The 17,824-nt window shown below is 37.2% G+C and overlaps 1 protein-coding gene across 1 annotated transcript in view; it reads left to right on the plus strand.

Annotated features, from left to right (window-relative positions):
- Nucleotides 1-17,824, plus strand: part of DST (dystonin) — a 614,637-nt gene that overhangs the window by 505,144 nt on the left and 91,669 nt on the right. The window contains exons 61-62 of the mRNA XM_042781628.1: nt 1,943-2,438; nt 4,275-5,746. Of these exons, the coding sequence (XP_042637562.1) occupies nt 1,943-2,438; nt 4,275-5,746 (1,968 nt within the window). The remainder of the gene's footprint in view (nt 1-1,942; nt 2,439-4,274; nt 5,747-17,824) is intronic.

Consider the following 17,824-nt stretch of genomic DNA (forward strand, 5'->3'; position numbering starts at 1 on the left):
TCTTATAAGTGGGTAAAAACAAAAAAACCCAAACCCACTGGTATGGAGTCAGTTCCAACTCATTGAGACCCCCATTGGGTTTCCATGGCTATAAATCTTTATGGAAGTAGATTGCCTCATCTTCCTCCTGCAGAGCAGCTGGTGGGTTTGAACCACTGACCTTTGGGTTAGCAGCCAAATGTCTTATTCACTATGCCACCAGAGCTCCTTATGAGTGGGTCAAACCAAAACCCAAACCAAACTCACTGCCATCGAATCTATTCCAATTCATAGTGACCCCCTTTGGGTTTCGGAGGCTGTAAATCTTTATGGAAGTAGGTCACCCAGTCTTCCTTCTGCAGAGTGGTTGGTAGGTTTGAACCGCCAGCCTTCTGGTTAGCAGTCAAATGCCTTTGGCACTACGCCACTAGAGGTCCTTATGAGTAGGTCAAACAAAAAACCAAACTCACTGTCATTGAGTCGTCTCTGACTCATAGTGACACCCCATTGGGTTCCTGAGGCTATAAATCTTTACAGAAATAGATCTTTGCACCACCAAGGCACTTTACAATAATAATTCCAACTCATGGCGACCCCTTTGAGTTTCTGAGGCAGTAAGTCCTTATGGAAGTACATTGTCCAGTCTTATTTTTGTGGAACGGTTGGCGGGTTTTGAACCACTGACCTTCTAGTTAGAGTCAAGTGCCTTATCCACTACACCACTAGAGCTCCCTGAGTAGGTCAAGTCCCTAATAATTTCAGTCACATTGTGGTTTGTGCAGACCTTGTTAAAAAAGAGCCTTCTTTGAAGTATTAATGTGATTATATAAGGAATAACATTTTTATGAGAAGCTAGTGTATACTTTTTATTGTTTAGATGTTACTTCTTTGAGGTTTTAATCATTTTGATTGTGGTAGTAGATAATGAAACTTTTAAAGTCATAAAGTACAGCCTTGAGGGGGAGAGACACCGACTAAGAAGAGGAAAAGGAACAAGGGAAGCAGAGAGGGAACCTTGAAACTCAGTAGATTAGTTAGGCTAGTCTAATTATAAGGCAGATAAATCCACAACGGGAAAATAAATCTATAAAATTTAGATCAGATGTAATACCAGAAGCTCCGTTGTGGTTTCATTTAGATTTCTTTATGTATGAGCAGTGACTTCAGAGTGGTGAGATTGATTCTGTAAGCTGAAAATATAAATCAGTCTTGGTAGTTTAGAGTCACAAGTAATAGCACATATATATTCTTAATAGGCAGAGAATGGAAACAATTAAAAGTTCAAAATAAATATTTTGGGGAATAATTGCCTCTAGTCTTGGTAGACTCCCAGAGATAAACCTGATAGGACTACAAGAAGGAAACTTTTGGATCATTCATTTTATAATTAGAAAGAGTCATGTGGAGCCTGTTCATTCTGAGCAATGTGATTTATTGGCTAAAATCTTTATAATAAATACAATAAATCTTACTATGTTAAAAAACCTTTGTAAATCAATGTTATTATCACTGTGCATTTCCTTGGAAATACTGTTGTGGGGGTTTTCAAAAAGACTATAAAGAGGAAAATGAATAGGGGGAAAAAAAAAACAAATAAATTTGATGTTAGTACCATGTAAACTTGTCCAATAGCAGTGTGTCCTTTTAAATATGAATTTTTGTACATGATTTTTTTTTGCTAAGACTACAGAAATATTTATTCTGATCCTTTTCCCCTTTGGGGGATGTTATTTTAGACAGAATGTTATCTCTGTGAAGCCCCATTGCTTTTTTAATTAGTTTAAGATAATTGTATTGCTCTTGAGATGAAAACTAGGAAAGCGCTAACTGAAAAAACATACAAAAACTAGATAAATATTGTTTCTGTCTGCTCTGCAACTTAAAGCTATGTTTTGTTTTGGTTTTTTAAATAACTAATTAACCAATCATTTATTTCTATGTTTATATATTTTCATTACCTTAGATTCTGTTGCAAGAATTTGATACTCGGAAACCTCAATACGAACAGCTAATGGCAGCTGGTCAGGGCATTCTGAGCAGACCTGGTGAACACGCTTCTCTGCATGGGATTGTGAAAGAGCAGCTAGCAACTGTGACCCAAAAATGGGAGAGTCTAACAGGACAATTGAATGACAGATGTGATTGGATTGACCAAGCTATTGTTAAAAGCACACAGTACCAAAGCCTTCTGAGAAGCCTTTCCAGTAAACTAAGTGACTTGGACAGTAAACTCAGCACCAGTCTGGCTGTGAGCACACACTCTGATGCTATGAACCAGCAGTTGGAAACAGCCCAAAAAATGAAGCAGGAAATAGAGCAGGAGGGGAAGCAGATAAAGGTGGCCCAGGCACTCTGTGAGGATTTGTCAGCTCTGGTTAAAGAAGAGTACTTGAAAGCAGAACTTAGTAGGCAACTAGAAGGCATCTTAAAATCATTTAAGGATATTGAACAAAAAGCAGGTTTGTCTCTCTTTTTAGTCGGTGTATCTTCTGGTCAGAAATACATACCATGTATTGCTTAGGTGTAGTGCAGATGGTTAACATGGTTAACCAAAATGTTGGAAGTGCAGGTTCACCCAGAGGCACATCAGAAGAAAGGCTAGGTGATCTGCTGAAAAAACACCCATTGAAAACCCTGTGGAGCACAGTTCTACTCTGACACCCATGGAGTTGCCATGAGTCACAGTTGGCAACTGGTTAAGGAGACCCTGCCCCCAGTGTAAACATAATGAAGAGGAGACTGATCACATATGAATAAGGAGGAGTTCTGTGTTCGTGTGAACACACGCTGTTAGGATAATTCCACACAGATAATGGAAAGACAGTCAATTTGCAAAACTCCATTTATGAGGCCCCATTAAAATTTCAAGTATTCCAAATTGGGCTTTTAAAATAGAGTTGTAAAGATTTTCACTGTATGAATACAGTTTTGTTTGACCAGAAAAACAGATGAATACAGTCATTAGAAAGGTGTTATGGCATTTTATTATATGCTACTACTATGTATGATTTCTGTCTTAGAAAACTTTTCTAGAGAAACGTATCCAGGAGAAGCCTTTGGTACTGTTTTCCTTTCTCACCTCTGTGACTGCTGATTCTGTGACACATGTGCCAGTATTTGTCAGAGGCAGTAGTAGTGAGTTACTGGACTTGGGAAGGGCCTGCCAAAGAAGAGCACATTGAGCTGCCACATTCGTTTGGTTTGACAAATAACACTGTGCTTTGCACTTAGTAAATAGTTGTTAGGTTTTTTAATTGTTTGCATTTATTTATTAATCATATTAACCATTTCAAACTTACTCCTTTATTCTGGAATGTTGTTGTTGTTGTTACGTGCTGTCGAGTCAGCCCCGACTCATAGCATAGTATTGATAATAATAAATGTTGGTTATTATTATTGTTAAGGGCCTTGGCGCAAAGGTTAAGCACTTGGCTGCTGTGAGTTGGCCAATTTGAACTCCCCCAGCCGCTCCACAGGACAAAGGCCTGCAATCTGTTGCCATCAATATGACAGTCTAGAAAACCTAATGGAGGAGCTTTCTTCTGTCACATGGGGTCACTTTGAGTCGAAAATGGTCTCAGTGGCACCTAACAACCATGGCAGTACTATTATTTCTGCTACTGTTGTTAATAGTTTTATGAGACATTAATTAATTAATTAAACTAAGGACTTTACATTTGCTACCATTTAATTCCCTTCACAGCTCTGTGTGTTACCTCTTAATAATATTTCCATTTTCCATTTTGGGAAATGAGACTTAGTGTTTTAATCATTTGCCCAATGTCTCACAGCTCTTAAGAGGTTAAGCCAGCATCCAAACTCATGCAGTTTCTAAGTGCTAACATTATACTATCTCCATTAAATGTAAAAAGTTCTAGAAGTAAAAAACTAATCCTTGATAAGAAAAGAATTATTTATCAGTACAGCCTAGAACTTTAAACAGTGGTGTTTCCCCATACTTTAATAGAGATAACTTTAGCATCATAGATGGTGTGTGGTGCGACTGCTCTCTTCCACTATGCACCTTTATGTAGTTTTAGTTATTCCCGTGATCTCTTTTTTTCCTCTCATCTGTCTCCTGTTTCTTCTCTTGAGTTTCTCTTATTTGTTCTTTTTGTTCCTGCCTTATGTTCCTTATTCCTCTTTCGTCAGTAGCTTAAGTCCATTTGTAGTTCTAATAGCTCTAGAGGGCCTTGATTTTACAATTCTGTACATTTGGTGATTTTCTCTTGACTTTTCATAGATTAAATCAACATGTTGACATAAAATAAACATATCTATCATTTCATTTTCAGAAAATCATGTCCAGCACCTTCAATCAGCCTGTGCAAGCTCTCATCAATTTCAGCAAATGTCTAAAGATTTTCAGGCTTGGCTGGATACAAAGAAAGAAGAGCAAAATAATTCTCACCCAATATCTGCTAAACTTGATGTCCTGGAGTTATTAATCAAAAGTCAGAAAGACTTGAGTAAAACTTTGACAATGCAGTCTAATTTTTATGAAAAAACCATCACAGAAGGTGAAAATCTGTTATTAAAAACTCAAGGGTCTGAGAAGGCAGCCTTACAGTTGCAACTTAACACTATTAAAGCTGATTGGGATGGATTTAACAAACAGGTGAAAGAAAGAGAAGACAAATTAAAAGATTCATTGGAAAAAGCCCTCAATTATAAAGAGCATGTAGAGACTCTTCGGCCATGGGTAGAAAAATGTCAGAACAACCTGGAAGAAATAAAATTTAGCTTGGATCCTGCTGAAACAGAGGATTCCATTGCCAAAGTAAAGTCTCTACAGAAAGAGATGGACCAACACTTTGGAATGGTAGAATTACTAAATAATGCAGCCAATAGCTTGCTCAAGGTCTGTGAAATAGATAAAGAAGCTATTGTAGATGAGAATAAGTCACTGATTCAGAAGGTAGACATGGTCAGTGAACAACTTCACAGTAAGAAAGTCTCTCTGGAGAACATGGCCCAGAAGTTTAAAGAATTTCAAGAAGTTTCCAGAGAAGCTAAAAGGCAGCTTCATTGTGCAAAGGAGCAGCTAGATGTCCATGATTCCCTAGGGCCTCAGGCTTACAGTAACAAATATCTAACAATGTTGCAGACTCAGCAGAAATCACTTCAGACCTTGAAGCATCAAGTAGATTTGGCCAAAAGACTTGCCCAGGACCTTGTGGTAGAAGCCTCAGACTCAAAGGGCACCTCTGATATCTTATTACAAGCAGAATCTTTAGATCAAGAACATAATGCACTAAGCCAGCAGGTTGACGAGAAGTGTTCATTCTTAGAAACCAAGCTTCAGGGCATTGGACATTTCCAGAATACCATCCGAGAAATGTTTTCTCAGTTTGCAGAGTTTGATGATGAACTTGATAGTATGGCTCCAGTGGGGAGAGATGCAGAAATATTGCAAAAGCAAAAGGAGGCTATTAAAGCCTTTCTGAAGAAATTAGAAGCCCTCATAGCAAGCAATGCCAATGCCAACAAAACCTGCAAGATGATGCTGGCCACAGAGGAAACCTCTCCTGACCTTGTTGGAATCAAAAGGGACTTGGAGGCCTTAAGCAAACAATGCAACAAGTTACTAGACCGAGCACAAGCCAGAGAAGAGCAGGTTGAAGGGACTATTGAACGTCTTGATGAATTCTACAGTAAATTGAAAGAATTTTCTACTCTACTTCAGAAAGCTGAAGAACATGAAGAGTCACAAGGCCCTGTTGGTATGGAAACTGAGACAATTAACCAACAGCTTAATGTATTCAAGGTAGGGAATTCTGTACTTTTACTGATTTTTGTTGTTGTTGTTACTAAAAGAAGTTTCTGATTGGTATTACAAAATAGAGATTGTCCATTTTATAGAACCTTCCCATATGGCTGTTACACAGTATTTGACCCTGAGTAGCTCTGGTGGCATGGAGGTGCATAGTGGCACAGTGGTTAAACACTCAGCTGCTAACTAAAAGGTTGATGGAGTGAACCCACCAGCCCCTTGGTGAGGTTAAGATGTGGCGGCGTGCTTCTGTAAAGATACATAGCCTTGGAAATGCTATGGGGCAGTTCTCCTCTGTTCTGTAGATTCGCTATGAGTTGGAATTGACAACAATTGAGAATGGAAGGAAGGATATATGGAGATGATAACCAGGCACCTGGGGCATTTCCTAGTTCATGGAATAAGGCCTGAGATAACATAAAGAGGTCAGAGGCATGCCTGAAAGTGTTCCAGGCAAGCCTAAAACTGGTATCAAGGACTCTGTTTTGATGTCATTCAGAATTGATTTCTGGAGTGACTGGAGCCATGTTCTGAACTCTGCTGCAGAGGCCAGTCCATAACCTAATGAGCTTGTTCTCTTGATGTTTGTCTCCCAGCAGTTTCTTTAATGGTGAATTATAGCCTATTCCTCCTACTACCCTTTTTGTAGTCTCTTTATGCTTCTTAGTTTAATTTCAGATGTAGCTTCTTTGTCACTTCCAAAAGTTCATATTTTAAAGTCATAGTGGACTCCCATGCCCTAAGCCTGGCTTTATAAAATAAAGACCTTGGACTCATGCCCCAGAGGATTAGGAATAAATTGTTTCTAATTGGGCTATATACTCCTCCTTGTTGCTGTTGTTCTTGTTATGTGCTGTCGAGTCAGACCCAACTCATTGCGACCCCTCCTTGGGTTTCTGAGGTGGTATCACTATGGAAGTAGATTGCCCAACTTTCCTTCTGAGGAGTGGCTGGTAGGTGTGAACTGCCAGCCTTCTGGTTAGCAGTCAAGTGCCTTAAGCACTATGCTACCAGACCCTATATATTCCTTAGTGCAAAGAATTATCTGTCACTTGATAATGTTCAATACATGTTTAATTAATAGAGCATTAGATACAAATGGTAAGCCAGCTTCAGGGTCATTGGATTTGGCCTCATTTGAGATAATGAGAGCAGACGTATGTCTCCAGAAGCAAAGGCTTATTATCTATGGACAGGGAGCAGCCTAAATATCAAACATTTACCACATGAGACTAGTATGAACCTTTGCAATTGTCATCCTTTTCTATGTGTTTTACTTTCTGGTAAACATTGGTGAAGGTATGTTGTGCCATCAGCACATGGAAGATAAAATAATATCAAATGAAAATGGAATCATAAAACTACAATTTCCCATGAGAAATTACTATACATCACTTGTTGTCATATTTGAAATAGTGTTTCTTTTATTCATCATTAGTAACATTATTTAGACCACTAAATTTTGAAAAATAACTACTTCTCCTTCTCTTCCTTCTTCTTACTATTACTGTTACTGTTATTTGTTGTTTATAAAGTTCCTTTGAAGCCTGCTTCCTTTGGGCTTATAAGAATCTGTGATGCTGCTTTTAGATCTAGTTTCTAGAAGATGAAAGAAATTACTTTAGTATACTTTCTTCATTACTCTGTCAAGATTTTCATATTTTTGGTTTGAAAAATAAGTATTTCATTGTTGTTGTTGTTGTTATGTGCTGTCAAGTCGGCCCCGACTCATAGCGACCCCTCCTTGGGTTTCCGAGGCAGTATCTCTACGGAAGTAGGATTGCCCAACCTTCCTTCCGAGGAGTGGCTGGTGGGTTTGAACCGCCAGCCCTCTGGTTAGCAGGCAAGTAAAGTTTTGTAAAGGTTCTATAGAAAATTCCAAAATTTTCTGTCTGAGGAAGCTCAAGTTCCTCAAGCTCTCCCCCTAGCTTTTGAAGCAGGAATTGCCACAGAACTTTGCTTTTCTAACAGAAAATTCTCTCCTATGAAGTATTTTGGAATTTTCTATAGAACCTTTACAAAACTTTAAAGCAGTCACTTTATTAGTCCTTGTACTAATGAAATTTTAACTGTGTTCAGTGCCTTCCTATAACATTGTCATTTCTTTAGGTTTTCTGGGTACTTGTGTAGAGGAAAGGGTAGGCCTTCATTTCTCTTTACTACTTCAACAACGAGATGAATTGGCACAGAGGCTGCTACAGTGGGCTCAGGCATAAGCTACAGTGGGCTCAGGCATATCAACAATTATGAGATGACGCAGGATCTGGCAGTGTTTCGTTCTATTACACATAGGGTCAGTCTGAGATAAAACCAACTCTACAGCACCTTACAGCAACAACCAATTTCAGCTACTTTTAAGAAAATGGGCAAAGACAATAACATTAATGCTGCTGTTTATAGAAGAAGCAAGTCTCCCACATTGGGTTCCCAGCATGAGTTCAGTGAATAATGGGGCTCCCAATGTGGAGAATTCTTTTGAAAGTAGAGAAAAAGCAAGCAATAGGAGTTAACTCAAGCACCATTGCTTTGAAAGTGTTTTACAAACTACAAAGCACCAAATAAACATTAATTATCATTAATAGTTAAAGGGATTGTCTTACTTGATTGTGAAGAAAAATAAAGTGGCCACTTCTCCTAAAATAGACCACTTGGCCTGCTGTGTTTGTCCATTTTCTGATTGCTTTGAAAGGAGTTGATTGTTTTACATTATAAAGAACATTATCATTTGCTTTCAGTGTCTTGAAACTAGTGTTATGGATTGAATTGTGTACCCCTAAAATAGGTATTGAAGTACTGTGTACCTGTAGGTGTGATCCTGTTTGAAAATAGGGTTTTCCCCATATGTTAATGGGGTCATACCAGAATAAAGTGGTTCCTAAATATAATCACTTCTGAGTTATACAAAGGGAAGAATAGCACAGAGACACACACAGGGCACAGAGATGCTGTAAGAGGATCCATCTGTAAGCAAAGAAATGCCAAGGATTACCAGAAGACACCAGAAACTAGGAAAGTGGCCCACAAAGAGTTGATGTGACCAAGACCCTGACTTGGACTTTTAGCCTGTAAAAGTGTTGTGAGATGCTTTTTAAAGCCACCTATTTGTGGTGTTTCTGTTAGGCAGCGCTAGCAAACTAAGGCAGCCAGGGACTGAAAACAAGTTTTAAATGGACAAATCATCTGCAGTTCATACATTTTAGTGCCATAGGTGAAAAAAGAACAAGAACTTGATTATGGTAAAGATGGTAGCTTACACCATCACTAATTCTATTTATTTGAAGAATAAATTTGTGTGTGTAGTAAAGAAGTAGGAGCTCTGGTAGCATAGTGGCTAAAGCACTTGACTGCTAACCAGAAGGCTGGCGGTTCAGACCCACCGGCCACTCCTTGGAAGGAAGGTTGGGCAGTCCTACTTCCGTAGTGATACTGCCTTGGAAACCCAAGGAGGGGTCGCTATGAGTCAGGGCCGACTCGACAGCACATAACAACAACAACAACAGTAAAGAAGTAATAGTCATGACAGTTAACCTTTATCTTGAGCTTACAGCTTGTACCTTTAATACTGTTAACAGGCATGAGAGATAGTTGCTATTATTGTCTTCATATATTGAGAAACAGACTCAAGGAGGTTAAGTGACTTGCCCAAGTTCACACAAGTAGTGTCAGAGCTTGGATATTTTGATGAAAATAAGGCAGTGTTTTTTTATCAATTTATTCATCATGGTTCACATCTAAAATTTTCTTTGGGGAATTTTTAAATCATCTTTGCTCTAGTTTAATTTGGATAGCCTGAATAACCAGCCATTATTTATTTTAATCCAGAACACCAGAAACATCCCACGTACTTCATGACAGTATTCTATAAAACTGGCTGTTATGAGAAACAAATGAGATTAATGTGTATGAAATTATCTTAGAAAGTAATGTATGTAGATGCTTGTGATGATGGAGGTTACCGTTACTATTACTACTACTATTGAGTTGACAGGAGCTCTGGTGGCACAGTGGTTAAGCACTCAACTGTTAATTAAAAGGTTGATTATTTGAAGCCACCAGTAGCTCCAAAGAGGAAAAGATCTATTGATCTGCTCACATAAAGATTACAGCCTAGGAAACCCTATGGGACAGTTCTACTCTGTCTCACAGAGTTGACTGTGAGCTGGAATCGACTCAATGCCACACAACAACAGCTATTGAGAAGAAACCAGACATTGTTTTAGTGATTATATCTTCTCGATTAAGGTGATAAATAAATGTTTGCATGCAAACCATTTGCATTACCGAGGGTCCTGTTACTCAATAAGTGTGCCTTATGTTTACTGGAGTTACAATGGATTATTTTTACCAGGTAAGACAGATTTCCCTGCTTCTTTCCCACATCCCCCTAAAACTTAGCCTAAGAAATAGTGTTAATATTTATCTTAGGTTCCCATGAAGGGACAAAATTTACTCATGTTTAAGATACCAATCTAAATATAACACTTTGATGAAAAACAAATGCTGTTCTGAATCAGATGTCTTAATTCATTGTCAGTGAAGGCTATTGGAGTGTTTAATAAAATAAATTGGCATTGCCTTTTGGGTTAGTTAACTTAATGTTTTGAAACTATATTGATTGTGTTAAGTTTTACTTTCCATACATGTTTTGCAACTTCTTAAATATTAATCATTGAACTAAAGAAGAATAAGGTATTTTCTCTGTTAATAAGTTAATGTTTTTTTCTACTTACATTTCTCTACTTTTAAAATTAAATTCTGTGCACACTATTGTAAATTGGTAGGGTGAGTATCTGTATATCTTTAGGGCCTTGGTTATTACCAGGAAAAGGGTCCATTATGCATTTTCCCCATCCCTATCTCCTGTTTGAAGATTCTAAGTTCAATATTGTCTTCAGATCTGAACTATACTAATGGTTCCACATTTTTATTTATCAAAGACATATGCAACTGACTAACCAAAGCTTGTTGTCATTGATTGTGACTCATAGCAACTCTGTAGGACAGAGCAGAACTGCTCCGTAGGGTTTCTGAGGCTGTAATCTTTACCGAAGCAGACTGCCACTTCTGATTATTTCTGGCCACTTTGTTGCTGCCACATGATAGCTTATTTTGTCCTCACAAATGAACACCTTTCTGTGGTATAAGTCTTTCTAAACTGAGAATTTCTTTTTATTTTCAAAAATGGAAATAGCATTATATTGAGCAGAGAGTTTTTAAGCCAAGTTGAAAGTGGAGAAAAAGACCAGAACACATGCCTAATTACACCATAATAAATTTTCTGTGGTCCAGGTGAAGACATTGTTTAATCCAGGTGTCATTATTTGAATACTGGGTAAACTGAAATGCCAAGAAGTATGGGGGTAGGGAAGCTAGATTTGAGCACTTTTGTAGTTATTATTACTGAAATGAGTTCTTTTCCAGATCTCCTTGTTAAGGTATTTATTAAATGATCTCAAAGAAATCTATATGCTGTTAACTATGTATTTAAAGATAAAGTTAAAACATCCAAAAAAGGCTTCAGTAGCATTTTTTAGGTATGCCCATTTTGATGTACGGAGGTCAGTGATGAATTGTTCATTTTCATTGAGATTAGGGAAGTTAGATAAAGCTATTGGAGAAGAGATATTTGTTGGGGAAGAATTTCTTAATAGTCTAGATTTTTGTTAATGGAACTGTATTAGCCAAGGGGGTTGTAGGACACCTTCTTCTGGTATTATTAAAGGTGAAAAACATTTTCTCTATTGAAACCATAAGTAGGTACATGGGCTTTACAAACAGTTGTATTATTTAACCAACTGTATCAAAGGTAGCGTTTACAATTTTAAGAAGAAAAAATGTCACATATACTGGGTGAGAGAGAAACCCTACTGGAGCAGAGACCACACCAAAGCAACCAAGAGTGGGAGCTGATCCAGTTCTGTGTAGTATTGTGACTACCTCCTATTCTCACCCATACAAGCTCTCAACTAGATGGATGTTTCTTTCCTGTACTACATAAGGAATATACCCTACTGCTCTCCACGGGCCATCAAAGAGGAATTTTGGCAATGTGGGTTCTCTTCCCAGGTTTGCTGCCAACCAGTACTATGTCCTTTTATGTCACACCACTGCTCTTTGACTTCTGTTGGCTTCAGATAAGATTAAGGAATTAAAGTAACTTGTTCTGGGGTAGTTCCAGACAGAGATATAACATAGATGTTTAGTTTGGTTTGATTTTTGTTGTTATTTAGGTTGGGAGGGCAGGGAACAAAACCTGAATAAACCTACATCACCATTTTAAAGTGATCCATAAAAAGAGACAAACTGTAACACATACTGTTGTCATCATGAACTTCCCTTAAATAAAAGGAGATCTATGTAATTGATTTTACTAATAGAGAAAGTTGCTTAAAGGTAGGAGGGTGGGTGTGTATAAGAGAGTGAAAGAGAGGGAAGAGTAGGAGAGAAGGAAAGAGAATTGCTTTATTATGGAATTACCCATTGGGATTCTTGATAAGAAAATTTGACTAGTAAATGTTTTTTAAATGTATATCTAAGCCTTCAGTCATTTACTAAATAATATCCTGGATTAAGTAAATTGTATGATTTTAGATTAAGTGAAAATCCTTTGGATCTGTTAAAAAACCAGGATACCTTGAGAAAATGTCTTCTTATAGCCTCTTCTCATGTATCTTTAACATTCTTAATTCCAAGTTTACTTTGTTTCTTTTATCAATATTTTAATATGAAAGTGTTTTCAGGTTTTTTTTGGTTTTAGGCTTTTTATTTCTCTGAAAAAACATTAAATTAGGTCATTAACATATTGTGGTTTTATTTGTAGATGGCTTTTTTAAAAAATCTGAACTTTTAGAAGTTACATATATATATATGCACATATATTTTAATTAATAAAGATTATATATAATATAAATCATTTTCTGTTACATAGACTCTTTTGTATCTTTTGTTACCAGAAAACTTCATCAGAGATATACCAAAACCATAGGTTTAGTGACGTAGTAATTTACAAGAATACACAGCAAATGTTTATTAAAGATGTTACCTAAAATTCTCATCAGGATAAACTTACTATTTTGAATTTCAGGCAGCAAATCTGCAAATGTGTTTACTTTTATTTTAAAGTGAGGTCTGGATTAATAATCATTATCTTTTAAATATAAACTGTTCTCCATTGAAATAAACAGCAGTTGCATATTCACTGTGAAACATACCCTGAAAACTTGTTAGCCATTTATATGAAGAAGTTTATTATTTTGAAAACTAAAAAACTAGTGAGTTTTCATTCACCTTACCTGTTTAAGAAAGAACAATAGAAATTGCTACTCATACGGCCTCTTTTTATACTTTTGGTACAAAACATTTATTTCTTGTTTAATTTCTAATCCAGATTTCAGGTGAATAGGCTATTGGGTGAATAGGATACTTTGGTCAGTTTTCATGAGTAATACTGCAATTAAGTACATTGCATTTTTCCCTCACAATAGCCCTCATTGAATTTTGTAGTATTTCCAGGTAATCTTTGAACTCTAAAACCTCCATGTTTATGTTAATAAAATTAGTCTTCCAGCTTTTCTGTGAAATGGATGATTGTACTTTGTGGTAAGATTTTTCAGGAACTTTCTAGAGATTTCATTTAACTTTAGAAATAGGAAATGAGAAAATATTACTGTTTTACTTGCATTTGTGCACTTTTCCAGAAAATTAGAAGATAATTTAGCTGGGTTACATTTAATAGGCTGTTTTTTAGAACTTCCGTGTTGTGATTTCTATATGTACGAAATAAGAGTGTTGACTATGTTTTTGCAAAACTTTGCTCCTCTTATGCATTGTGTCTTTCTTTCATTATGGAAATGTGGGAGATGTGGATATTCATGATTAATATTTAACACGGTTTAATATATCTTGCTTTTATTAGCAGTGGAGACTATAACATTTAAAGTAGCTGTATAAACCAAAGTAGGAGGAAAAGATAAACTATTTCAGTTCTGCTCTAAATACAAGAGTTCTAGTATGTTATCCAGATATGTCTTTGGAGTACAGTTTTAAGTAACAAAGTTATATATGTTATTGTCATAAATATCACTATAATATTAATTGCACAAATTTCAACTTGAATCAGAGTGTAATAAATTTTTTTAACAAAGTAAGAATCCCATTATTAAATATAGATGGCTTATATTTAAACATTATCAACTAGAGGACATTTTCCCGTAGCATGCGCTACTTCCAAATTGTATTGTGCCCATTGTCATATCCATATTTCCCACACAATTGTAAGTTGTATAAGGGTAGCAGCAGCTGCATTTTTTTGTGTGCAGCTTCAGCACAGTGCTGTTTTTGTGTTGTCTACCTTACATATAAAGTTACATGTTACTCAGCTTTAGGTAAAGAGTCAGAATTGACTTGATGGCAGTGGGTTTGGTTTTGGTTTGGTTAGAATAATATCGTGCTAATTATTCAGTTAGAGTCTAGAAGTGGATTGAATTGGTAACATTTCTTTCTTACGAAAAGTTCTATAAGGAACTTAGAATGTTTAGAAAAACATTCAGATTTCAAGGAAACTTTATTATTAATATCGCCATAATTAAGTAGCTTTCGAGGCTTATATATCAAGGTGTAGTGACGGTTGTGAATAAAACCTTTGGTCTCTACTAATTCTTAGAATAGTGCCCAAACCACTGTTCAAACATGGCAACTGTGGACTTTTTTTCTTTCTATTATCATCAGCACCTGAGAACAGCCTGTGTACTTAAATGCCTCAGGATTGGGTTCTTGTTGGAATATTTTAATTCCTGACTAAAAAACGGGTGCTGATACTGTGTTGTTGATAGGTATTTATATAACTTTTTGTGTTAGTTTATAGATGGCCATGTATATATTTATATATATATATATTTCAATGTAATGATGGCCAAATACTGATAAACATCTAATAATTGTTGACAGGATGAGTTACCTATTAGAAGTTCTGGTTATGAATAGATTTTTAAAAATATTCAACTTTTAAAAAGATTTATAAAAATAATTTTGAAATAATATTTTATCATTAAAATTTTTAAAAAATCCCTCTTAAAATTCTCTTCCATTAAATTATCAGAGAAAGTATAAGGTTTTTACCAGAACTTCCTGTTTCACTTGTTATCAGCACAGTTTTGTTCATGTTCAGATGATTTTGTGAGATAAAAAGACCATCCACCTTAAAGAGTAACGTTATCTTCTGAGCTGGCAGTGTTTTGATTTTATAAAACAAAGAATAGAAAACTTTATTTAAGTAAAACTGTTGATTACTAAAGCCTAAGGTTTAGCTTGCTGAATTTATTTTCCTATTTTGAAAGGGGTTCATTGAATAAATAAAAATCTGTGTGTGTGTGTGTGTGTGTGTATAGTGCCTTACTCCCCTTCATCTTTGGCTTGGTGTTGCATTAACCTCAGGAGAACTGTATGGTTATTAGTAATGCTAATATTCATGCCACCAGTACTCAGGGCACCGTGCCCATAGACTGATTTACTCGCGGGAACGGATTTGTTGAGCTTGGGCTTTTAAAAGAGAGTGACAAAACACTCGACTTCAAAGTGATCTGCACGTCGTCACATCGCAGAATCTACTTAAAGAGCTTCTTCAATGTATAAGAGTTTGGTTTCCACTGAAGGCTAGTCCTCTATTTGCCATCTAATATTAAAATGATTGTGGTTTCCGGATATTCACACAACGATTTCTTCGCGGAGCTCCTGGTGCCAGGCTCTGCCTCTGAAAGCGCATCGTATCTCTCCCCATTTTGAACTCTGTGGTGGAATTTCAGCCGTACTGAACCCGGGCTGCCCTTCTCCGCAGTTCCAGGACGGTGATTTGCGCTGATGTCAACACCAAGCTGATGCATTGCAGCCTCACGGCCTCTAGGTACCTCCCCCTGAAGCAGCTCGCCGGCTCCCAGACAAGGCAAAGAATAAAAAGAAAAGATGACTGCGAAGTTAAGTCACGGGAGGGCGTAACAAGGCGGTGATAGAGAGCTGGGAGTCCGGAGCGCTGGCAGAGGGACGTAGCAGATGTTGCCCAAAGAACGAGGGTGTTGCTGGAAGCGCCCCGGCTGCGGAGGATGCCTTCCCCGGACCGCGCTGCCCTGAGGAGCTGGGGACAGCACAGGAGGTCCCTGCTGGAGTTCCTGTTCTTCCTCCTCCACCACCGTCACCGTCTCTCTCCAGCTGTAGCTAAAATGAAGGCAAAACTGCGGCTTCAGTTGGTCAATTTCAAAGGGTAGAGTAGTCTCATGATTTTCGACTGAATGTGAAATTACGCTGCCTGTGCCTTAGAGGAAACCGCCGCCAAGCTTTCTGCTGCAGCTGCCTCAGGTGGAATGAGCCTTCTTAAAGGGATCAGATAAGACTCTTGGAAATGGCTTGCTTTCTTTCTGGTTTTTTTTTTTGAAGGAGATTTTATAATACACCATGCTTTCTAACTGTTTACTTAAAATGGTTGCTGGATTGTACTGGCCTGGCTATCCAAAAGTCTGATCTTTTTTTCCCCTTGGGTAGTTCTGAATGGCCTCGATGAAGCTTAATATGGGAAGAAAAACTGCTTTTTGAATCAAGATTATTTATAGCTACTCCAAAAAAAAGTTAAACAAAATTTTAACTTTCTTACCAGTTACAAGACTTAACTTACTTTTCGCTGAAGATTTGTGCTGTGCCTTGATCAGAACAATACATAATCCTTGTGTCTGTCTTTTAAGTTTCTGAAGCATGGTTTATTTATAAAGAAGATGGAGTTTTGCAAGCCATCCTTAAATGGATTACAGTTAACCAGAGCTCTGCTGAAATTAACCTTCAGCCTGCTAGAATGCTTGTTCTTTTGGAAGTTTTAATCTGGATATCTCACATACAGAATTAGATTTAAAAGGGAAATGGGCTGACAAAGGGATGTTCTGAGTGTTTGAGCCACTGGTAAATGTGTGTGTGCTTTTCTGTGTTTTGGAGTTTGTAAAAGGGAACTTTGGGGAGTTGAGGAAGGCAGAGGAAGGAGATTTCTGTCCTCTGCTTTTGATGCACTTTATTTTTTTTTTTTTTAGAATCATTCTAAAAACAACCAGGTAAAAGAATAGTTGCATTTTTGCTGATGCACTGATGATGACCTAAACACCTCATGTATTATGACAGATATTATATGAATGTGTGTCTTTATGCTAAGGACATTTTGTAGTTCAGTTCAGAAGTATACTTTCTTAAAAAAAATGCTTTACCATATTTCTTATTTTCTGTGTCAAGAGCTGAAAGTTTTGTTTTAGCTGTCTACAAAATGGGGAAGCCACTCAGCAGACCAGACTGTTTACGTCAGAATCCCCCATGTGTAGGGAAGGGTGAGGAAGAGGAGGACCTAAATATCGAAGACTGTTATGTACCACAGCGATCTATCTATGATACTGTTAGACTAAATGAACAGATAGACTCTGGTTCAAAAGGTAGCCTGTCTTCCAGGCATTTTACAGATCGGACTTTACCCTACAGTCACAGAACACTGGATGTTAGTTCTCTGTGCTCTAATGGTGGCCTTACTTCTTCCAGCGTATTTGAGCTGAAAGGTCGTGAAGCTAACAAACTAGATGAAAAGGTGATCTTTGATGCACTCAAACTAAATAGTGATATCATTCGAACCACAGGATTACCCAAAGCCAAATCTCATGCAGAAAAGAAAGAGCATAGACGATCATGGCGAATGTTTGTTCCAGCAAATTTTATGGATTATGCAAACAAAAGTGAAAGCTCATTTGTTGACCCTACCGATATGGCAGATGCTGTTACCAAGGCCAGCAAGTACAGATGGGGTACTAATTCTCTTACTTCTGAGGAGGAAGATTCTGGTTTATGCAGCCTTCCAGCAGAAAGGGAAGACAAACAGGGCATTTTAACTGGAGACCAGTCACGAATTAGAAGCTTGTCTTCTGCTGAAGATATTCATATAGCAGAGCAATATAGACCCCTTTTTTCTGTTAATTCCATTAGTGAACAGAAAATTCCATTGCTATCCTGTACAAGTGCCCATCCTGATGAAAACTTCAAAGTGATTTTACATGATGTTTC

This window comes from Orycteropus afer, unplaced genomic scaffold (genome assembly GCF_000298275.1).
Source record: "Orycteropus afer afer isolate SDZICR_OR568_19922 unplaced genomic scaffold, OryAfe1.0 scaffold00140, whole genome shotgun sequence".
NCBI classification, from domain to species: Eukaryota; Metazoa; Chordata; class Mammalia; order Tubulidentata; family Orycteropodidae; genus Orycteropus; species Orycteropus afer.